Source organism: Gallus gallus, chromosome 15 (assembly GCF_016699485.2).
Source record: "Gallus gallus isolate bGalGal1 chromosome 15, bGalGal1.mat.broiler.GRCg7b, whole genome shotgun sequence".
NCBI lineage: Eukaryota > Metazoa > Chordata > Aves > Galliformes > Phasianidae > Gallus > Gallus gallus.
The window spans coordinates 5,388,597-5,407,431 of record NC_052546.1 but is presented as its reverse complement, the minus strand read 5'-3'; the positions used below and the strand labels follow the sequence as shown (position 1 = coordinate 5,407,431).

Here is an 18,835-nt window from a genome sequence, read left to right as displayed (position 1 = left end):
CTCAGAATAAACGATGGAGCACTTTGGGCAAAATATCAGCTTCCAGTAAGGAGTGTTTGCATTTTTGTAAGAACAGTTTCCTGTTTTGTGAAATACTTTCTGTATGTTGGCCCAAGGAAGGAAGCCAGCATTATACAATCAGTGTTCTGTTCCTGTTTATTAGTTCATTCAGTGTTTTGTGTGTGTGTGTGTGTGTGTGTATGTGTGTATAATAGGTTGTTAGGGATGAGGTGATGAAGCAAAAGTGAAGTGAGCAGACCTACTCTTTCATCAGTAGGTCTCAGTTCATCACTCACCTAGACTGTAGATTTGTTTCTGGTATGGTTGCCTTTATATTTGTATTTTATGCTCTATTACTCCAGCTTTGAGCTAGTGCTAAAGGAAATCTTGATTAATGTAATGGTGAGTCACTACTGCAACACATACATTCAATGAGGACAGGAAGAGGTTGTAGACTCAACCTTCACATTCCACTCTTTGACAACTGAGAGCTTCTTTTATACCTTCTTGTTGCAGTCCCACACATTTTGCATTTCTTTCCTTCATTTTCAACAGAGGAAGAAATGTGTTGCTGTTTTTTTTCTTTTAACAAATAGTTTTGCTGTCTTAAGTTTGAAACAGGCTTTTAATGCTGCCACACCTTACTTACCTAAATGCTTCAGTTAAATAATTATTTTCCCCTATGCTCACTGTTTCTCATCTTTGTGTCTACCTTGGCTGTATCCTCTTGTATCATAACACTCACCAGTAGTCAAAGAATTAGTGCCTTCCTAGCTCGTACTCCCATAGCAGTATTCAAATCTTCAGCTGAGGTCTTCTTGGCACTTCATTCACCAAAAGGTCAATCCTGGCTTATGCTTTTAGGTGCTAGTGTTTTACTTTTCTATTCGTAACAACAACAACAAAAAAGAATGTTAGAGCATTCCAGTTGGTTTGAGAGGTTGCACAGCTACAGAGAACATAGAAGAAACAGCAGGGAATAACCAACTCATTTACATCAAACGCACAAAAGGTAGGAATAAATTGTCTGCTTCAATGATTATGAAATCTTTTTAAGCACTTCAAACAAAGCACAATGGACGTGGGGCAAAGCTGGCAGGCTCCTCGCTGCAGCTGTCAGATCCTGAAAATTAGGGAATCAAATGTTGACACTTAGAAGGCTAGATGGTTCAATTACAAGTGATCCTAGGTAAAGCTGTGATATTTTTAGCTCTTTACACAACACATTGTACTTTTCAGAGTTCAGTATAGGGCCCCAAGAGCCTAGACTTTCCCAAGGTTTCAGAATAGAATAATATCATAGCTGTGCTTAGCTACAGTTGTTAATGTTTTTGAGAATGTGGTATAGATGGTCTTATCCATTTGTTAGCAGGTATGTGCGTGTTAACTTACATAAGGAGTTCAGTTTTCTCATACAGATGCCTACCATGCCTAATTGCACCCTGGTAAAATGATAATAAAGGAGATTGATGTGCTTTGAAAATAGAGACAGCAGAGTCTTGGACTGTAGATCTCGTCACTTTTCCTCCAAAATGTTTGATTCAATCTGCATCTACAAGAAACAGTTACCAAGCCCTGAGCTAGGGAGGCAGATTTTTAAGAAATGATTAAGGAACTCACTACTTGGCCATGAAATGGTTTAACTCAGGACCCAGCATAAATCATCCTATAGGTTTACAATCTTAACTTTTCATTAAGGTTCTAGGTACAGTTAAATTGCTGTGTGTCAAAGGCTCCTTAAACGTGGAACTGGGGAGTAGATGGCAGTGAAGTTGTGAGAACAAAAGCAGCAACTCTGTAGGATCCTTACAGAAGCCAGAAGCTTTTTGCTGTAAGAAGTTAACCATCATTTAAGCCAAATGTATGCGGTGATTCAGACATAAAATATAGCTTCACAGAACTGAACGCTCTTTCAGCACCCACTGGCATGAATAAATCATCAGTTTTATTGATCTGTGCATTTTCAGTGAAAACTGAAAATGGTTTTTCATTAAAAATATTCTGATTGGTCCAGCTTCTTAGTAATGGATAGTAATAACCAGAAGCAAGCACTGTTAGAAGAGGAATCCTACTCAGTGCTAATGAAGAATTTTCCTGACTGAGCTGTCTGATGAGCAGGTTGTAGGGTACCTTCTTTTCATTTGGTTGGGATGGTAACATTGATAACCCCCCATTGGGGTTGGGTCTGAGAGGAGTTTACCCCTCAGTTATGTGAGTTATTAACCATATCCAGCAGTGGCAATACCAGCTCAGTTTTAAAGCCTCTTAAAAAGAGTTTTATTGAAAACATGTCATGATCAGGAACTTTTCCAAACTGAATGTTAATGCTTTGGACAGTCTGTATCCCATTAATTGGTCTAGTTAAAAAAAAAAAGTAAAACATCTGCTCCTTAATTCTTAATAGAAACAAAAACAGTCAGCAAAGATTTTCTGCAATTACTGTGGTTATGCAAATAATTTCATCAAGAAAACTTTGAAACCTTTAAGATTCTGTATTTCAGAAAGGAAACTTTGTTTTACAATTAATACTTTATTTTCTGTAGCAATTTATTGTGAAGAATATTTTGATTAATATAATCAAATTGATACGGTAATCTACACAATAGTATTTTATAAGGTTGACACAGACATAAGCGATTAATCTGGGATTTGTTCTTTTTGGTAGACAAGCTTATCCATTTTCTCCTTCAATGATAATCTTACACTAAGAACCTTGTGAAAATTTCATTGGGGAGGGGGAAATTTGGTTTTCAGGAGACTAAAGGGAGGATTTAGGAGTAAGCATGAGAGGAGCTGGGCTTTGATCCCACTTCAGCCACGCACTGAAGCACAGGGTCGCTGTGCTCACGTTCCTTCCTGGGGAGGGGGGGTAAGCAGTCAGACTTGGGATGGTTCTGAGGAAGTGTGAAGTACTGGCACGGGTGGGTTTTTCAGTAAAAACGGAACACAGTACAAGAAATCTTCCCAGGGATGCGAGCTACCTGCATGCTTTGGGACCTTGTAAGAGATATCAGAGTCCTGCTTTCATTCATTCTGCTTCATGGTCTGGATTCCATGCTTTTTATGTTACAGTCTCCCATAAAAATAGCTCAGTGGAAAAGCATAATCTTTCTTTGCTTTCATTTGGATCGTTTTTATATCTCAGGGGGCTCTGTCTCGGCTAGCAAATGAGCCCACAGGCTTGTTTACTTTAACTGCTCAGTCAGTGCCAGCATTTGGTTCTTGTCCAGTCATTTAATCTTCGAAGCTTAAATAACTATTTGTGTTAGAGTGCTTGAGAAAGGAAAGCTTGCTGGTGGACATAGCCTTGAATGGTGCATTACTGTGAGTGCTGACGGATCCATGGGAACTCTGTAGGTTGAGCCTGCTGTTTGTGTGCAGGGAGCAGTTGACCTTGCCTGTGGGAAAATGCTGTTGGTCAAAAATGGATTCCTTTTGGATGGTTAGCTTTAAACTGATGTGGCTAGACAGTTTTTCTTCCTTTGGTTCTTTGTAGTGTTTTGCAACAGTAAAATCCAATCTTGTATAGCATTTTTAAGGGCTTGATTTTTATTCATCTATATATAGATGGGAGCATGAGATGCACAAAGCTTCAGAAGCCGTGCTTACAGGAATGAAGGCACTGGGATTTTGCAAGAGGCTTATTTATAGTTTTCGGAAATCTACAGCATGATTCTCAACTTCTAGACTGGAGAAACCTAGTTGTGCCAGAAGATCCTTACCAGCTGCTGATTTCACTGGAGTTAAGCCTAACAGCTCCAGCTCTGAATTTGGCTCTGCATCTAAGGAAGGCTTCAGTTAGTGAGATTTTCAGGGGCTAATCTGTGCTACATTTGGAGAAGGTGAATTCTTTTGAAACTTGTGCCAATCTGTTGATTGATTTCTACAGATATGGTCATTTTGCTGCTGCTGTTTATACCATTTCACCTCATTTATGGCAAAAAAAAAAAAAAAAAAAAAAATCGTGAAAACTTAGTAGCTTTTAAAAAGCCAGAGATTGTAATGAAAGATAGACATCTGTCTCCTAAAGGGAATAGATTTCACTGGACACTGCGAGCAGCTTGTTTGCTTTGGATGAAATTTTTATTATTCAGTCTTAACTTAATCAACTAATAACAGAACATTGGTGGAATCAGTTCTTTAATCCACAAAATCCTCTGACTTCCATTGTAAAATACATTATGCTTTGAATATTGAACATGCAAATACTCTACCTCCCACTCAAGCTATTTTCAAGACCTTAAAAGTAGTTGTAGAAGTGAAGAGAATCATAGTTTGCTTTTCACTGACAGAAGATTATTCAGATTTGATTGGTGTATGTGGTCACACAATAAATGTCATCCTTTACAATGCACTTTACAGTATTCCACTGATCAGATGAAACCTCTCTGGATCCACTCCATCGAGACCAGGACTGCTTCTCTTAAATAATTGGAGAGATGCTATTTATACTCCATAATGTACTGAAAATCACAGAAAACTTGGTGTTATCTATGCAATACCAAAAGAAAATAAGTCTTGTCTGTTAGCTAGGTGGGTATATGCGAATTTGCTATGAAAAACAATTCATTCTGGTGATGTTATACTAAGTGTGCCAATAATATAACAATGACAGTATGACTGTAAGAGGACTGCCTCTGCTGCACAGTGCTGTGGATTAGGTGACCTTGTCTATCCTTGTCCTAGGTAGCACACACAATGTAAAATGGTATTCCAAACCACACATAGTCCAATCTGCATAGAGCACATTGAGTAATTTGTGGGTTTGTTCTTTCACCAAAAACGTTTATAGCTTTTGGCTTTAAAAATAGTTGTGGAGCATAGCAAGAGAGAAGCAGCTTTGGCCTAGATATTGCACAGGATGGCAGATGAACAGGGTTGATTTCATTTTGGGCATTTTGCCCAGGAGACTTTTTATAGAACATACAGTTACTCTGGGGGTTCTTAGGCTGTGGTCGCACTGGATTTTTGGATCCCTTCTTTAGGAGGGGAAGTGGCATAATTTTGCAAAAAGAAAAAAGAAAGTAAACTTTAAAATCTAAGTTCTGTTATGTTTCAGTTTCAAACTTGAGGTAGTGGGGTTCCCATTTCCTCCTGATCCTGTCATTTGTTCGCTCTGCACACGCTGAGCACTCCTGTGAGGAACACTCCGAAGCCTGTTCTTGCTGCATCTACTCTAATAAGTGTTATTTGTTTTCCATCGTTGGATCTGAGTGCATTTCGGAGCTGTGACTGGCAGCTCCGAGAGCTCTGCCTGTTCGACAGATGGAAAACATTCAGGCAAAGAAAAACATGACATGTTTGTTTCGGCACCTGATTTTTCATCTTGCAAACTGAGCACACGTGGATTCCAATGTAACTGAGCTGTAAGGATGTGAATTATTTTGCTTGGTCCTTAACAACACTATAAATTCCCCGATTCCTCCAGATTTGGGTGAAACACGCCACGTTTCTCTGCTATGCAAGGGCTCTCATTTTCCTGTTTTTAGAACTTTAGCCAATAATATGGGTTAGTCCTGAAAGAGTCAAGGAAAGAGAACATCAAATTGTAACTATTGAGAACTAGCAGTTAAAAGGCAGGACCATCTTTTCCCATGCCGTGTTCCCTTCTGCTTTCTCTCTGCTTTCTTACCATGTTTTTGGTCTGCTGTGCTGTTTGGGGTTAGGCACTGCTGATCTGGTGCTCTGCTGGACGTGCAAATTCCTCTTACGTTAACTTTATTATCCATGATTCTCAGAACATTTTGCAAACAGTAATTAGTTTTCCAGCTGTCAAATGGTGGTGAGTAGAACTGAAGGGTCTTTCTATGGCAAATGGTTGAGCTGGAATAAAGCAATGGAGATGGATTTCTTATCTCACACAGCAAACAAACACTGCTGAAAGTAAATAGACTCTGGGAATCCTTGATTCCAGTCCTCTGTTCTAAACACTTAACCTTCAGCACGCAGTCCAAAAAGGATATTTATATTTTATAGAGTATCAGTCCGTGATGAGGCCCTGCCCTTTTTCACTTTAAGCTGAATGATAGTTACTTCTGTTCTTTCTCATTGCAGCTTAAAAACTATGTTAATAAGCTCCGGAGCAAGAACACAGTATATAAAAGGAAGCGACTGGAAATAGCAGAAATTACAGCTGAGTATGGCATCCTCCAGAGGACAGAAGAACTCCTAAAACAGCGGCACGAGGCTATCCAGCAGCAGTTGGTAATGCAGGCACTTAGTAGTCCCACAGTCCACCACCCTTGCTTCCCTGCTAACTAGCTCTGTAATAAGGTGGATGCCGTTTGGTTATTTCCTAAGGCATACCACCCTACTGTCGTTAGTAAAAGAGTCGTTAGGGAACAAAATCTATTTGATTATGCTAAGCTGCTGTACTTCATGTTCAGCAACTGTTTTTTACAGGAAGTCATGAATGTTCTGCAATTCCTTTTTAGAATGAGGGCCTCGACCCTGCTTTCTGAAGTCAGTGGGAGATCTTCACTAACTCCAGTTGGAGCAGGGCTGCATTCTTACATTAGGTTTTTCCCCTAATATCAAATGTACCCTTTCTAGCCCTGGGCATTACAGACTGTCGCACTGTTTGCTGCTGCAAACATCTGCAAAATGCTCCCATTGTAGTAGCAGCAGCTCCTTGTAGAGACAAATGTGTTCTTAAACATATGCTTGCAGAAGATTTTTGAGGATAATTGACTTTAGTGTTCGTGGATAGATGGCACTTTTAAGAATGAGTGTTTTGCAAATTGCAAATCAACACCTAGCTTTCAGCTTACTGAAAAACACCCTCCTTCCATTTCATCAGCACTTAATATAAATTTTATGTAATATAATGCAGTTATGTTGTAATCTGACATTAATATTGCTATAATTAATACCGTATTTCTTTAGTTTAGCTTGACAGTTGTTTATAAAAAAAAAAAAATCACCTACCTTGCATCTTCTGATTAAGCATCTGGATTTCACATATCGAGCTCCTTCACAGCCTGACCTAAAGCCCATTTCACATTGTTGAAACCTCCTGTTAATTTCATTGGGCATTAGATGACAGAATAGTGATGTATTACAGGAAGTTGGTACTAGCTTGCTGTACAGGCACGAGAGGAAGAAGTTTGTTGTGGCAGCTACATTACTAATGGCTTTTAAAATAAATGGATTACAGTACTTTTTTACTTTCTTACAGTATTTCATCTTTATGAAGTAATTTGCTCTATTAATGAATGGACTCGCATTCAGCATTTATTTTGTGTCTGCAGCAAGCTATTGAAGAGAAGAAAGGTATTTCTGGATATAGTTACACTCAGGAGGAGCTGGAAAGAGTATCTGCAGTGAAGAGCGAAGTGGATGGGATGAAAGGCCAAACGCTGGACAACATGTCTGAAATGGTGATGTTTGTCTTTGGCTGTTGTATTGCCTCAGTTTCGATATCTGCTTTCTCGGAGTATAAAACCAAGTTGAATATTTTGGTTGGGTTTTTCGCTTTTAATATAGGCTTATATAGAAAAACAGGTACTTTCAAACAGTATAGATAACAGGTTTTGTCTATTTTTTTTGTCTATTTTGACTATTTTTGCCTGTTATTTGACCAGATGAATTGTTTGAATCTTTTACAGCATCATTTTCTAAAATGTATGTAAATCACTGGAGTTAAGTATTCATTTAAAAATACTTCATTTGTCTGAAGAACTAAATGTTATTTCTTCTCTTTAGCCTAATTTTCAGTTGTCCTTAGATCTGTAGTGTTTTAAGTTACCACGTAGCCATAGAAGCAAAATATTATAAAGGAGCCAAAAGCCAAATAGCATTCTTTAAAATCATTAGGGCACTTTAAAAATAAAGTGGTAGAATCAAAACGGAATGAATCTCAAATAGAAAGCTGGGCAGAATTTGAATTTTCAGTATAAATATTTTGAAGTGATTCTGTTTTAGCAAGTTCAAACTTTATTTCACCTATGCAGGGTTTTTTTTTTTTTGGTTGGTTTGTTTATTCAAAGATCTCTTCTGTCAGTCCAACTCTGTGCAGCACCTTTGTTTTCCCCTCTCCTGAAGCCATTCAGGCATCTGGCACGTGGGTCTGCTGGTCTTGTCTGTGGTGTTTTGTTAAACAGTGGGAACAGAAGTGGTCTGCTCTGTGGTAATGATCTCAGTGCAACAGTGCAATTTCCCTTTGTTAATTAGTTCTGCACTTATGTTGTATATAGTTCAGTCTTTTGTCACACTTTTTTTTTCTCTCCATATTTTTGTTTTCATCTCTTTTCACAATCCTAATAATATAAATGTATTAATACCATATTATCAGTGTGTAACATCTTGTCCCTCGTTCAGGTAAAGAAACTAAACGCTATGGTGGCAGAGAAGAAGTCAAGCCTAGCTCCTGTCATTAAAGAACTGAGACAGCTGCGTCAAAAGTGCCAGGTTGGTAGAACCACTTCAACACACTCTGAACAGTGCATATGGATGAAATAGGGCAGGCAGCAGGCAGACGTTGGGGGGCAGTCCTATGTTTTGCTCTGCACATTTCTCCATGCAGTCAAGTGCTATAGTTAGAGCAGGAGTTTATTGTACCTATAGGCTTTAGGTGCATGCATCTTTACGCATTGCCGTTGAGTTATTTGCACCTTTGTGGTCAAGGATGTACAGTGCAGGAGTTGAGACAGTGCAAAAATGAGTCAGAATATGGTTAGTTTAAGTTTGATTTCATTTACCAGACACCTGAAAGTTTCAAATACTGCAAATCTCCAGAGTCTCATCAACTTTATTTAATTGCATGCTTTGTTTCATGTTGTATTTCTTTTCAGTCCCGAAGTAGGTTTATTTTAATGTATTAAACCTTTCTCTCATTCTTCAAAATTAAGGTCAAAGTCACAGATGAGCATAACTCACGAAGCTCTGTTGTGCTGTGTGATGATGTAATCAATTCTGGAGGAAAGCTGGAAATAGCAGAATAAGTCGGGAATGATTTTCAACAAGTAACAAATAAAAGACTGGAATTTCTAAAAGCTAAATCACACTGAGATTTTGTCCTCTGTAGTAATTAAAAATCAAAACAGGGAAGACCTATAATGATAAATAATAAAAATCGTGGTTCAAAATCACAGCAAAGTTAACTTTCAAATTAGTTTCAAAGCTTTTTGTGCTTCTCAGTACTAGCGATCTCAAATAACTCTTTTTTTGAAATAGATCAGAAATGAGTTTCATGCCAATGCTTATGTACATTGATCTCAGTCCTATATTAGTCGTTGGAATGACAGATTTATCCATCTGTTTTCAAAATTTTACAGACAGCTGAAGAAGTCATTCAGGTCCACAGCTGCTGTAAGTTGGCTCATTGACACAGAAGTAAATTGAGCTATCCCTTTATCTATCAACTAAATGTCCAGAAAACTTATTTTTAATGGTTCTATTTAAAGTGTCAGCAAGTGAAATCCGGCTAAGCCATTTGTTGCGTACAACTAAAAAGCAAAGCTGTTTTTCCATAGGTAGTAAGTACATGAATCCCTTCATCTCCAACTTTGTAATTATTTTTCACTTTTCTTGCAATTGCTGCCCTAATGATCTATGATGTTAAAGCTGTGGCTGTAAAGAGCAAACTTGCATGCTGTGTTGTGGTGTATACAGCTTGTTCACCACTATGCAGCCTTACTGTGTGTGTGTAACAGTACCCACCTGCCTGCTGGGTTTACATAAGTGTCAGGGAGAGTGCCAGTAGCTGAGGTTGATGTGTGAGACCAACAAGAGCCTGCTTGAATGTCACATGTCAGTCAATTGAAGATTTCATTTATGTACCCTTCTGCCCTTTTCACATAAGGAATTAACTCAAGAATGTGATGAAAAAAAAATCCAGTATGACAGTTGTGCAGCAGGGTTGGAGAGCAATCGCTCCACACTGGAACAGGTAAGGTGGTGGCTTGGTCACACTGGTTAATAAATGTCGTGCAACGCATTACTCATTATGGTTCAGTACTTTCCCTGCCTTCCCTCTGGATATGGAAGCTCTAGGTTCACTTCAGGTGGCAGTGAGTCAATGGTGATCCACAACTATGCAAACCATGCCAGAAGCTGCTGTGGACTAGCTGCAGTCCTACACGCTTCCTGTTCTGAACAGCAGCAAATGAACTCAGTGCTACATCAGCCCATCCACTGAAGTCCAGCACTGATTAGCAAGAGTGAAAGAAGAGGCATCTGCCAGAAATCCTGCTGACCTAAGTATCTGTTAGAAAAGAATTTCACAATAAAATGTTAAGGATTAATTTATAAAGACAAATCTTCACATGCGTTTAGCATACTCTTTAATTTAGCAAAACCAATCCAATGGCTAATTAATGCACTGAAACTGATGGCAAGGATTCTTCATTAAATGTGACTCATCATGCATTCTTGAGAATTATGGACAAAAATAAAACCTTAAAAATAAATACATAAATACAGCAATATAGATCTATCTAGGAGCTTGCCTGTATGTAGCTTACATATTGCTTGGACTGCAGCACTTTTAGGAAGGGAGGTAGCTAAATCAGTTCAATATTCTGATGTGGGAACAGGATAAATACATATAAAATATATTTATATGAATCTGTGGATTGTCTCCTATGAACTTTGTCTGGATTTGGTTTTTCAAGGGCTTGCCAGCATAAGGAATATATTTCAAACTAAAAACAGTGTACATTTAAAGTGTAGGTGGATGCATAGGTACTCTTTCCCTGCACCTCTGTACGTACCTCTGTATGGCTTAATCAAAGTCATGCCTTTTTGTGTTATGAACTATCATGGTTTATACAGCAACACGAATGGATCATCAGTGAGAACATCCATTGAAATCTGATTCTCGTACTACAGGAAGTGAAGGGACTTCTCGAGGAGTGCACTCAGGAAGAAAGTAACTACCACTATGTGAACTGCATGAAAAAAGTAAGGTCACAGGAGGGACTAAATCATTCTGTGAAATAAAATAGGAATTATGTATTTCTTAAAACATTTGTATCTTTCATTGTAGAATCTAGAAGTACAGCTGCAGCGTGTTAAAGAAGAAATGAAGACGTACGTCTCCCCAGATCCACAGGAGAGACGAAAGGCAATTCGGTAACCATATTAGTGTATTTCTTTTGTGTTAAGCTGAAGGATATTCAGAATCTGAGACTGAAGTTAGGAATTTTCTCACTGGCATTTGAACTGGAGGAGTTCACCTGATAAATTTAGAAACGCTATAATAATCTAAAAATAAGCATCTTGAATTCCAGTATATGCTGCTGTAAACCTATGAGTTCTCTCAGACATACCAGAAGATTTTCCCCTCCTGCTGGAGATTATAGGCCCCAGATAGTGGCTTTAACTCGCAGCCCCTGTTGGCACAAGCTCAGAGAAGCCATGCTTCAGCCAGGTCCCACGGGAAGCATGGCTCTACCAGGCATAATGCCTCTGCCAAGTTTGCCCTGAGACTCCAGCTTGTAGAAGATATTCCACCCCTCAAAGAGAGCAACCATACGCTGCCATCAGATTCTGGCAACTCCTTGCAAATCTGCTGTTCTTTCAGATGCAGTAGCTGTTACCATCACTAGTCCAGAAATGGAGGACTGAATATACACATCCTAGTTAGTTTTGTTTTGCTCCTTTTTGTGGTTTCTGTGCCATCGCAGTAACTTTCATCCTTACTTTCCAATTAATTGACAGGACAGTTGCATCAAAGTGAGAGGTTTTTCAAGACCCTTTGTCTGGTACTGCTGTATGAAGGAGTCTCTAGAGAATCCCATTTATAGTTCAGTGCAGATTGGGAATCAGCTCTGCCCTGTACCTCTGTTTCACCACCTGCATCAGTGAGCATTGCTGCAGTTGGCTTTATTGCATAGACTTCAAAATCCATAGCAGTATTGACCTTTGATGTGAAGCCTCTTCTTAGATTTCTGCCTTTGTATTTCAGAGACGTGACAGATTGTTACTTGAGATCTGTATAAGCTATCACGTTAGAACTGTGGTTCATGTACAGTCTTCAGTACAACATGCCAAAATGCCTCACAGAACTGTTCCATTCAGAAAACAGTTCAAAAACATGACTGAGCAGCACAGCAAAGACAAAACCTAGTTAGACAGTAATCATTCTGCATTTCATTATAAAGCTTCAGACCATTTGTCAAGCAGATATCACAAGAAGAAAACCTAAAGTTTTCTACCATTTCTCAAAGGCTATGGAAGAATAAGTTAATTTCCCAAGTTGTCTGTCCTGTTAGGCTTCTGCCTCTCAGAATAATTTCTGGTCAGTTCTGTTGCAGTGGTGGCAACTAGGGAAGCAATGCTAAGTTGGTAATCAACATAGCATCGCAGGATTGTTTGGGGTGGAAGGAACCTTAATTTTGTTCCAACCCCCCTGCTGGGGATACCTCCCATCAGGTCAGGCTGCCCAAAGCCCCCATCCAAATAGGCAAATATCATCCAGTATCACCCGAGGCAATTTCTTCATTGGGAAGTGGACTGAAGAAGATGTCTCTAACAAAAGCTGTCAATAACAAAATGAAGTAGAAGTGTAAAAAGAAAAGTAGCTGTGAGGAAAAAACTCAGTGATGATGCAAATATTCATTAGTATGAAAGGCAGCACGGGCAAGCAGCTGAGAGGAAGCGCGGGTCAAACAGCAGGCACTGTCCTTTTATGGCTCTGCGGGGAAGGGGAGGGTCTCGGTTTATTCACAAATGTTAAGCAAAAAACGCTCCAGCTCAAACACTTGTGACAAGAACATCCACAGTGTCGATATTCACACAGACAAGCCACTGAATCCAAGTGCTGGAATTTAGGGTGAGTCCAGCTATGTAATTCCAGGTATGGTGAGGAGAATGTGAGCAAGCATTACCATTCTCTCTGCTGTCCCTGCTTTGCTTGCTAATGGTGGGCACAGAAGCTAGAGAAATTCTCCCTCTCGCAGTGACTATACACATTTCTGACCTTGTGTGAGAGGTTGCAGACCAGCTGCATTTAAATGAATTACAACAAAGTTCAACATAAGGATCTTCACAAAAAAAAAAGAAAAAAAAAAACCTGAACGTTTCTAGACATCATTTTAGAACATGAATGTATTTTTCAGCAAGCACTGGAATGTAAACGGAGTGAAAATGAACCATAAATAGAACAGCACTTTCCTAACAACGTATTGAACAAAAAATGTCTTAATTCCAACTCTCTTTTTTCGAACATAAACTCTCTGTTCCGTGGAGTCAGTCCTTAGGAATGTGAAAAGTTAATTTTCTTCTCTAAAAATAGATTATTTTTTTTTTAAATGAAGTTATCAAGTTGCATTCTTTCCAGTCATCATTATAAATAGTAAAGAAAAGCTTACTACAAAAGACATCTAATTTTATTACTTTGAAAATTCTATTAAACAAAAAAATATTTTTAAGGCCAAATGTGTGTGAACATATGCTGTGTGCCAGTGGAAATAAGAGTCAGTGTTGTTCTCTGCCTCTCCAGTTCGGTGAGGGTTGCTGGGGATCAGCTGTGTCTGCACAGCACTTGGAGCAGTCTCAAGACTGCTCTGATTTGTTCTGGCTGGAATTGTCCAAGAGTGACAGATCATAAAACGATCCAGCTGCATTCCTTGCGCATCCATTCTGTGGGGAGCATGGCAGGCAGGACCAGGTGGCCTGGGGCCCAAGTGCTCTGGTCAAAATTGTGGAGGACCTCTTAGAAATGGGAGGAATACGAGGAACATTGGTTCTGCGCTGCCGCTCACTGCGCTCTAGCAAACATTCACACTGATATTAGGAAGGCTGATGTTTCTTTTTGGAAATAAGAATTTCTCTATGCAAAGTTCTTTTGTTCTGAGCAATTTGAAAAGTTCTTGATATGCACTGAGTTATTTTATATTCCACAAGCAAGCTCTGAACCTCTAACTGTACTGTTATACTCAAAATATCTTTTTTTTTTTTTTCAAGCCAATCAGTGGAGAGATTTTTGTCCATTTTAAAAATAAGTTATTTAATGTGTCTGAACTATGCTGCTATGGTTTGTAATATTATATTGTCAGGTTTCAAGTATTGAGTTTGCCTGTGTCAGAAAGCGATCCGGCCACTGTTACAGACAAAGGTGTACAGCCAAGATTTTTTACAATGCATGTCAACAGTTAACCCTCCTAAGCCTATATTTAGGCACTTAAATGTGACGGCTGTTTTCTGAAAGTGAGGAACCCACGGTGGTTCCTTTGCAGCGATTGGATTTGAAATACTATTCTTTCTCATTCCTGTATTTTCCCACTCATTCTAACACTACATTTGCAGCATTTAAGGGCTGTGTATTTGTAACCTTTGATGCTTGTAGGAAGTAGGCTCCTGGCTAAGTTCAGACTATGACTGTCTAAAAGTTCTTGCTGTTGTCTTCAAGCTCGATGCAGCAATAGCTACACCTGTTTCAAAAATGTAAGAGATCTTATCCAGTGTTGCTTTTCCCAACCGCACACCTGAGAGAATCAGAGTGATTGGATCCCTGATGTCACGGGATGTGTTGTCTAGTGACAGAAATGCTTCTCTGTGCTTCCTCTTCTGACTTCGTTTATGAGCCTCCTGATATGTTCAGAATTCTTTATGCTTTCTTTATATTATAATGTTGTATTATAAAGAACCAGACAAAATTCATAACGAAATTATTACGTATTTCCTTTAGAGAACAGTATACACGAATGATCCTTGAACAAGAAAACCTTGGGAAGGTAAGAATGAGGTTTTTACCTTTAAAAAAAAAAATCAAAAAATCATAGCATTCATATTTTCATGGGCCTTATTACCAAAGGCTGTGGCCAGCCTTTTATAAAAAGCATATTGCAGCCTACAAAGAAAAATTCCATTACTGCTGGCAATGGTAATTAATACCCTGAGAAGAGATCATGCTAGCTCTTCAGGGCTTGATTTCCTGCAGAGTATAGCATGAGCCGCTTGTAAAAGATAGTCAAACAGCTTAACGTGACAGCACATTCCCAGTAAACCATTTGGATAAGAAGCTGAAACACGGACATGACAAACTGTGCCAGCTCAAATTTGATGTTGTATATAAAGCAACCCGTTGATGACAATAAATTTTGGGCCTGTCAGCCTTATCGCTGTTATTAAAGGCCAAGGGATCATCATTGTAGCAGTGCTAAACAAAAGCAGTTGTCCACTTCTTAATCTTGTACGAAGCTCAGATCAGCACAGAAGAGGTGCTGATGTACATTCACACTAAACATCTTTCTTTTATTGGTTTTCTTTTTATGAGTCAGTCTGTTGAGTGATTTTTACAGGTCTGGGCCGTCACCATTAATGATCAATAGTGAGTTTCATTGTAAAACATTAATGTCACGTTTATAATATGATCATATGAATGCACTGCAGGCTGCTACTTGAGACTGTAAGAGCTCTGTATGGAAATAAACTCAGATTTTAGCATAACTTCTCAAATATACGAGACGGCTTTAAAACTTTGAAGCAATTGTTAGTCCATACAAAGCAGATGCCTAAGTCCCCAGTGCTGATTGATTTATCACTTGCAGGGAGTGTTACTAACTTGAACAAAAAGTAATAATAATATTTCAGTAGCTTGTAAAAATCCTTGTCATTCTTTTGCCGTTCCATTGCCTCTGTAAGCAATTTTTGGATATAGACTGTTTCAGCAATCGGATATTTTTTGTATTTTCAACAGAAATTACGAGAGAAGCAGAAAGTTGTACGGGAAAGTCACGGGCCTAATATGAAGCAAATTAAAATGTGGCAGGATTTCGAGCAGTTAATGGAATGTAAGAGAGAATGTTTTCTAAAACAACAAAATCAAACAGCCATTGGTCAAGTCATCCAAGAAGCAGGTAAAGATAGGCTTGTACTGTGAACTCTTCCTTCTTTATACTGACATCAAGTAAGAAGACTGTGGGTTGGCTTCTCAAAGGTAACTTCTTTCTAAACATTGTTGCTTTCATCATTTTTATATGAATTTGTTGTACCTTATCTGTTTCTGATGGATAAAGTGCACCTAAAATATGAAGTTGTTCCTCCAGTGTTTAAGTGACAACAAAACAGAGATGGGAAGATCTGTTATGAGATCTGTGCTAGGGTGAACCTCATCATAAATCTTTGTTTTAGAAGGCTGGGAATGGCATGCATCTGCAGAGAGATCAAAGGAAAACAAATCCTTTTCCAGGGTCACAGAAAACTTACGTAATAGCTCTGCTCCTTATTCCGTATCACTAAGGTTATATTTTTGCAAGGTCTGGTACTTGGTATTGTATAATTGTGGACCTCCTGGCTTGGCCCTCTCTTTTCCCATTGTCTTTATTCATCTAGTGTGACTGGCAAGAATGGAGCCATTTTCACTCTGAGCTGCACAGACGTTGCTTGCACACTCCTCCTCATACTTTCTTTGCATGGTTCAATTGAACTGATTGTGCTTCCAGGAGACAGTTCATTGCAATAGCGCCAGGACTAGGTTCTGAGAACAATTACTTGGATTCTGAGCTCGTTCCACTATCTCTTGTTGTTTTTAACTAATCTATATTTTTTGCATATAGAAACATATACCTTTTTCTAAGTTTTCTTAGCTGTCTATGTGAAAGTGCTAGCTGTGGTCCACTAAAACCTTTCTCCATTGAAGATACATTGCTGTTCTGCTTATGCAGTATGGTTTCAAAGTGGTTGTGCTACCCAAAGAGGTAGGGATGGAGGGCTATTTGTGGATGTAAATATGGCACAGTGGTTCCTGCGTATGGTGGGGTATGCAGAACAGATATGCAAGGCTCCCTTGTAGTCAGGCTTTGACCTGTGGGCCACAGGCAACTGTCACGGCCCTTAAAATTGCATCATGAGACCTACAGCTAACCCAGGGTAAGAGGAATGCAGATGAGGCTTGAAACTGTCCCTCACGCTTCATCATTTCTGATGAGCGCCTCTTAGTCACAATCAAAAGACCAGAAGCAGAGAGATAAGTCTGGGTGACGAGAGCTCCTGCTGTTCTTCTGTAGTCTCTTGGCTTATTGAATTTTGTTCTTTTTCCTGCCTAAATAAGAATGGATTTTTTTCACTGATAGTTTTTTTCAGATGTAATTTGGACACAATAAATGATTTAGCCTTTTCTGACACCTAATTAATTGATCTGCTATTTTCTCTATCAAAGGAGGGTATGGTAACTGTATAGTTCCTAATTTGTCTTTACGTTAAGTATATTTGCTAATAGAGCTCAAATAAAATCCAATGACTACATTTTGACTGAATGGTGTTATTTTCCATATGTCATAGGTGAAATTAGTAATAGAAAGTAAATTCTTACTGACAAGTTTCTGGATGGGCCACAGGAGAAAGTGGTTTGAAAAGCTCAGGGCTATTTAATTACATTTCTTTCAGATGCCCCCAAAGGTTTTGAATCCCACTGTACGCCTAAGGAGCATGTCCGTAGATACTCAGGACATCCTCATGCAAGCCCTCCCACGCTGCTGAATAGCTGAAGATAGTCTTTCTCAACAGCTGCACATTGATCTTTCCCAGGACAAGGAGAAGCAGCACATTCTCTGCTACGCACATTATCAGTGAGCATGGAGGGAAGGCTGTTGTGTAGGACACTGGCAGTTAGTTAAGTGGGGAGAAGGTACTGCATTGCCACCAGCAGCCTCTTCCCTGGGCATTTAGGTTACTTAGTGATCAGAGCTGGAGGACTGCCTGCGGATCAAAGCTGACAGGACAGGGAGAAAGGGCATTTTTTATACCTCAACATTTTATAACAAATCCCTAAAACCCCTATTTGACTAGACCATTTATACAAAGATTTATTGCAGCTATTAGTCTGCTGCCCAGGAAAAAAAGTAATGCTTTTGAAATTCATAGCAATGATGTAGAGTAAGACTGAGTATAACCATTTTCTGTTTTTCTGTTCAGTTACCCTAAAAATAGTTCATCTTTCTTCCTTGTAAAAACAGTTTATTGCTAGTTACTCAGTGATGACGTGATTGTTGCTCTGATCTGATTAGCTCTCTGTCATTTGTACAGCACCGAGAAAGGGCACATAGATTATACACTACAGCAGTAGCAAAATTACTTTCTGAGATGAAGCAGAAAATCATAATGACTGTTATGAAAAGAAAATTGGAAAAACTCGAAAGCTATTTTTAGCTTTTATATAAGTGGACATTTAATAAATGCAGCCTTAATGGTTTCTGCTCAGTGGCTTTTCCATATGGTTTGTGATTTTAAGGGAGCGTTCAGAAATCTTTGACTGAGTTTTGCAGTTGTACTATTACTTCCTAAATTGTAAGGAAAAGCTTATTCCTAATTTTTTTCACTTTATTAATAATAATCTAGCTAGTTAATTAATAAGATTAAACATACTATATGGAAAAATAGCTGCCTTCCTTTGGCAAAGGCCCAAATAAATAAAAAATGCGCATAGCTAAATGTGGGGTCTCTGCACTTACCAAATATCTTCTAGTTAGAACACTGATTGGAGCAGTTACTTACGAGCAACGGATTACTTTGCTTCAAAAGGGTTCTCCTTGTCTTCGTCCAGAACTGGATGAAGTTTTCCAGGTGGCATTGTGCAGCTTTGCATTATTGAGTCATATTAACACCAACTATCCCTAGAGCCACAGGAAAGCTCCACATGGGCCTAAGAGATGAAACAGTTATAGGCATCAGAAAAATAGACATGAGAGAACAGTACATCTATCGTGTTACATAAAGAGCCATTTTATCATTTGAATATGAGATTATTTCATTTATACTACCATGTTACTTCCCTATGGACTGTAGGAAGTGTTCTTATACTTTAAGTGACCCAGATCTAGGAATATTTATTAGTACACCTTTATTCACATGTAGATATTACTACTATTGTAGTATAGTTGCCCACAAACAT

At 38.8% G+C, this 18,835-nt stretch overlaps 1 protein-coding gene and 2 long non-coding RNA genes across 10 annotated transcripts in view; 1 reads left to right on the top strand and 2 right to left on the bottom strand.

Moving 5' to 3' along the window:
- The window catches only part of IFT81 (intraflagellar transport 81), a 44,895-nt gene that overhangs the window by 21,500 nt on the left and 4,560 nt on the right, over positions 1–18,835 (top strand). For 3 of the 5 annotated variants that reach the window (NM_001252309.4, XM_046901133.1, XM_046901134.1), the window contains 8 exons: positions 6,055–6,204; positions 7,251–7,379; positions 8,320–8,409; positions 9,803–9,889; positions 10,831–10,902; positions 10,988–11,073; positions 14,633–14,678; positions 15,644–17,190. In NM_001252309.4, the coding sequence (NP_001239238.3) occupies positions 6,055–6,204; positions 7,251–7,379; positions 8,320–8,409; positions 9,803–9,889; positions 10,831–10,902; positions 10,988–11,073; positions 14,633–14,678; positions 15,644–15,826 (843 nt within the window). In that variant the 3' untranslated portion in view covers positions 15,827–17,190. Of the gene's footprint in view, positions 1–6,054; positions 6,205–7,250; positions 7,380–8,319; positions 8,410–8,849; positions 9,890–10,830; positions 10,903–10,987; positions 11,074–14,632; positions 14,679–15,643; positions 17,191–18,835 lie in introns of those variants that run through there. The other 2 variants (XM_046901132.1, XM_040648006.2) reach the window with 2 other exon arrangements.
- Positions 3,917–7,256, bottom strand: LOC121106887. 2 transcript variants are annotated; one of them, XR_005840141.1, is made up of 3 exons: positions 6,928–7,256; positions 5,633–5,823; positions 3,917–5,516 (listed from the first exon to the last, which is right to left on the bottom strand). It is a non-coding gene; the product is annotated as an uncharacterized LOC121106887 (long non-coding RNA). The 2 variants fall into 2 exon arrangements; XR_005840140.1 differs by having other exon boundaries at positions 3,917–5,823.
- LOC101750545 overlaps positions 15,878–18,835 on the bottom strand; it is a 30,779-nt gene continuing 27,821 nt past the window's right edge. For all 3 annotated transcript variants that reach the window (XR_005840134.2, XR_005840135.2, XR_005840136.2), the window contains one exon: positions 15,878–18,586. This is a non-coding gene — a long non-coding RNA (uncharacterized LOC101750545). The remainder of the gene's footprint in view (positions 18,587–18,835) is intronic.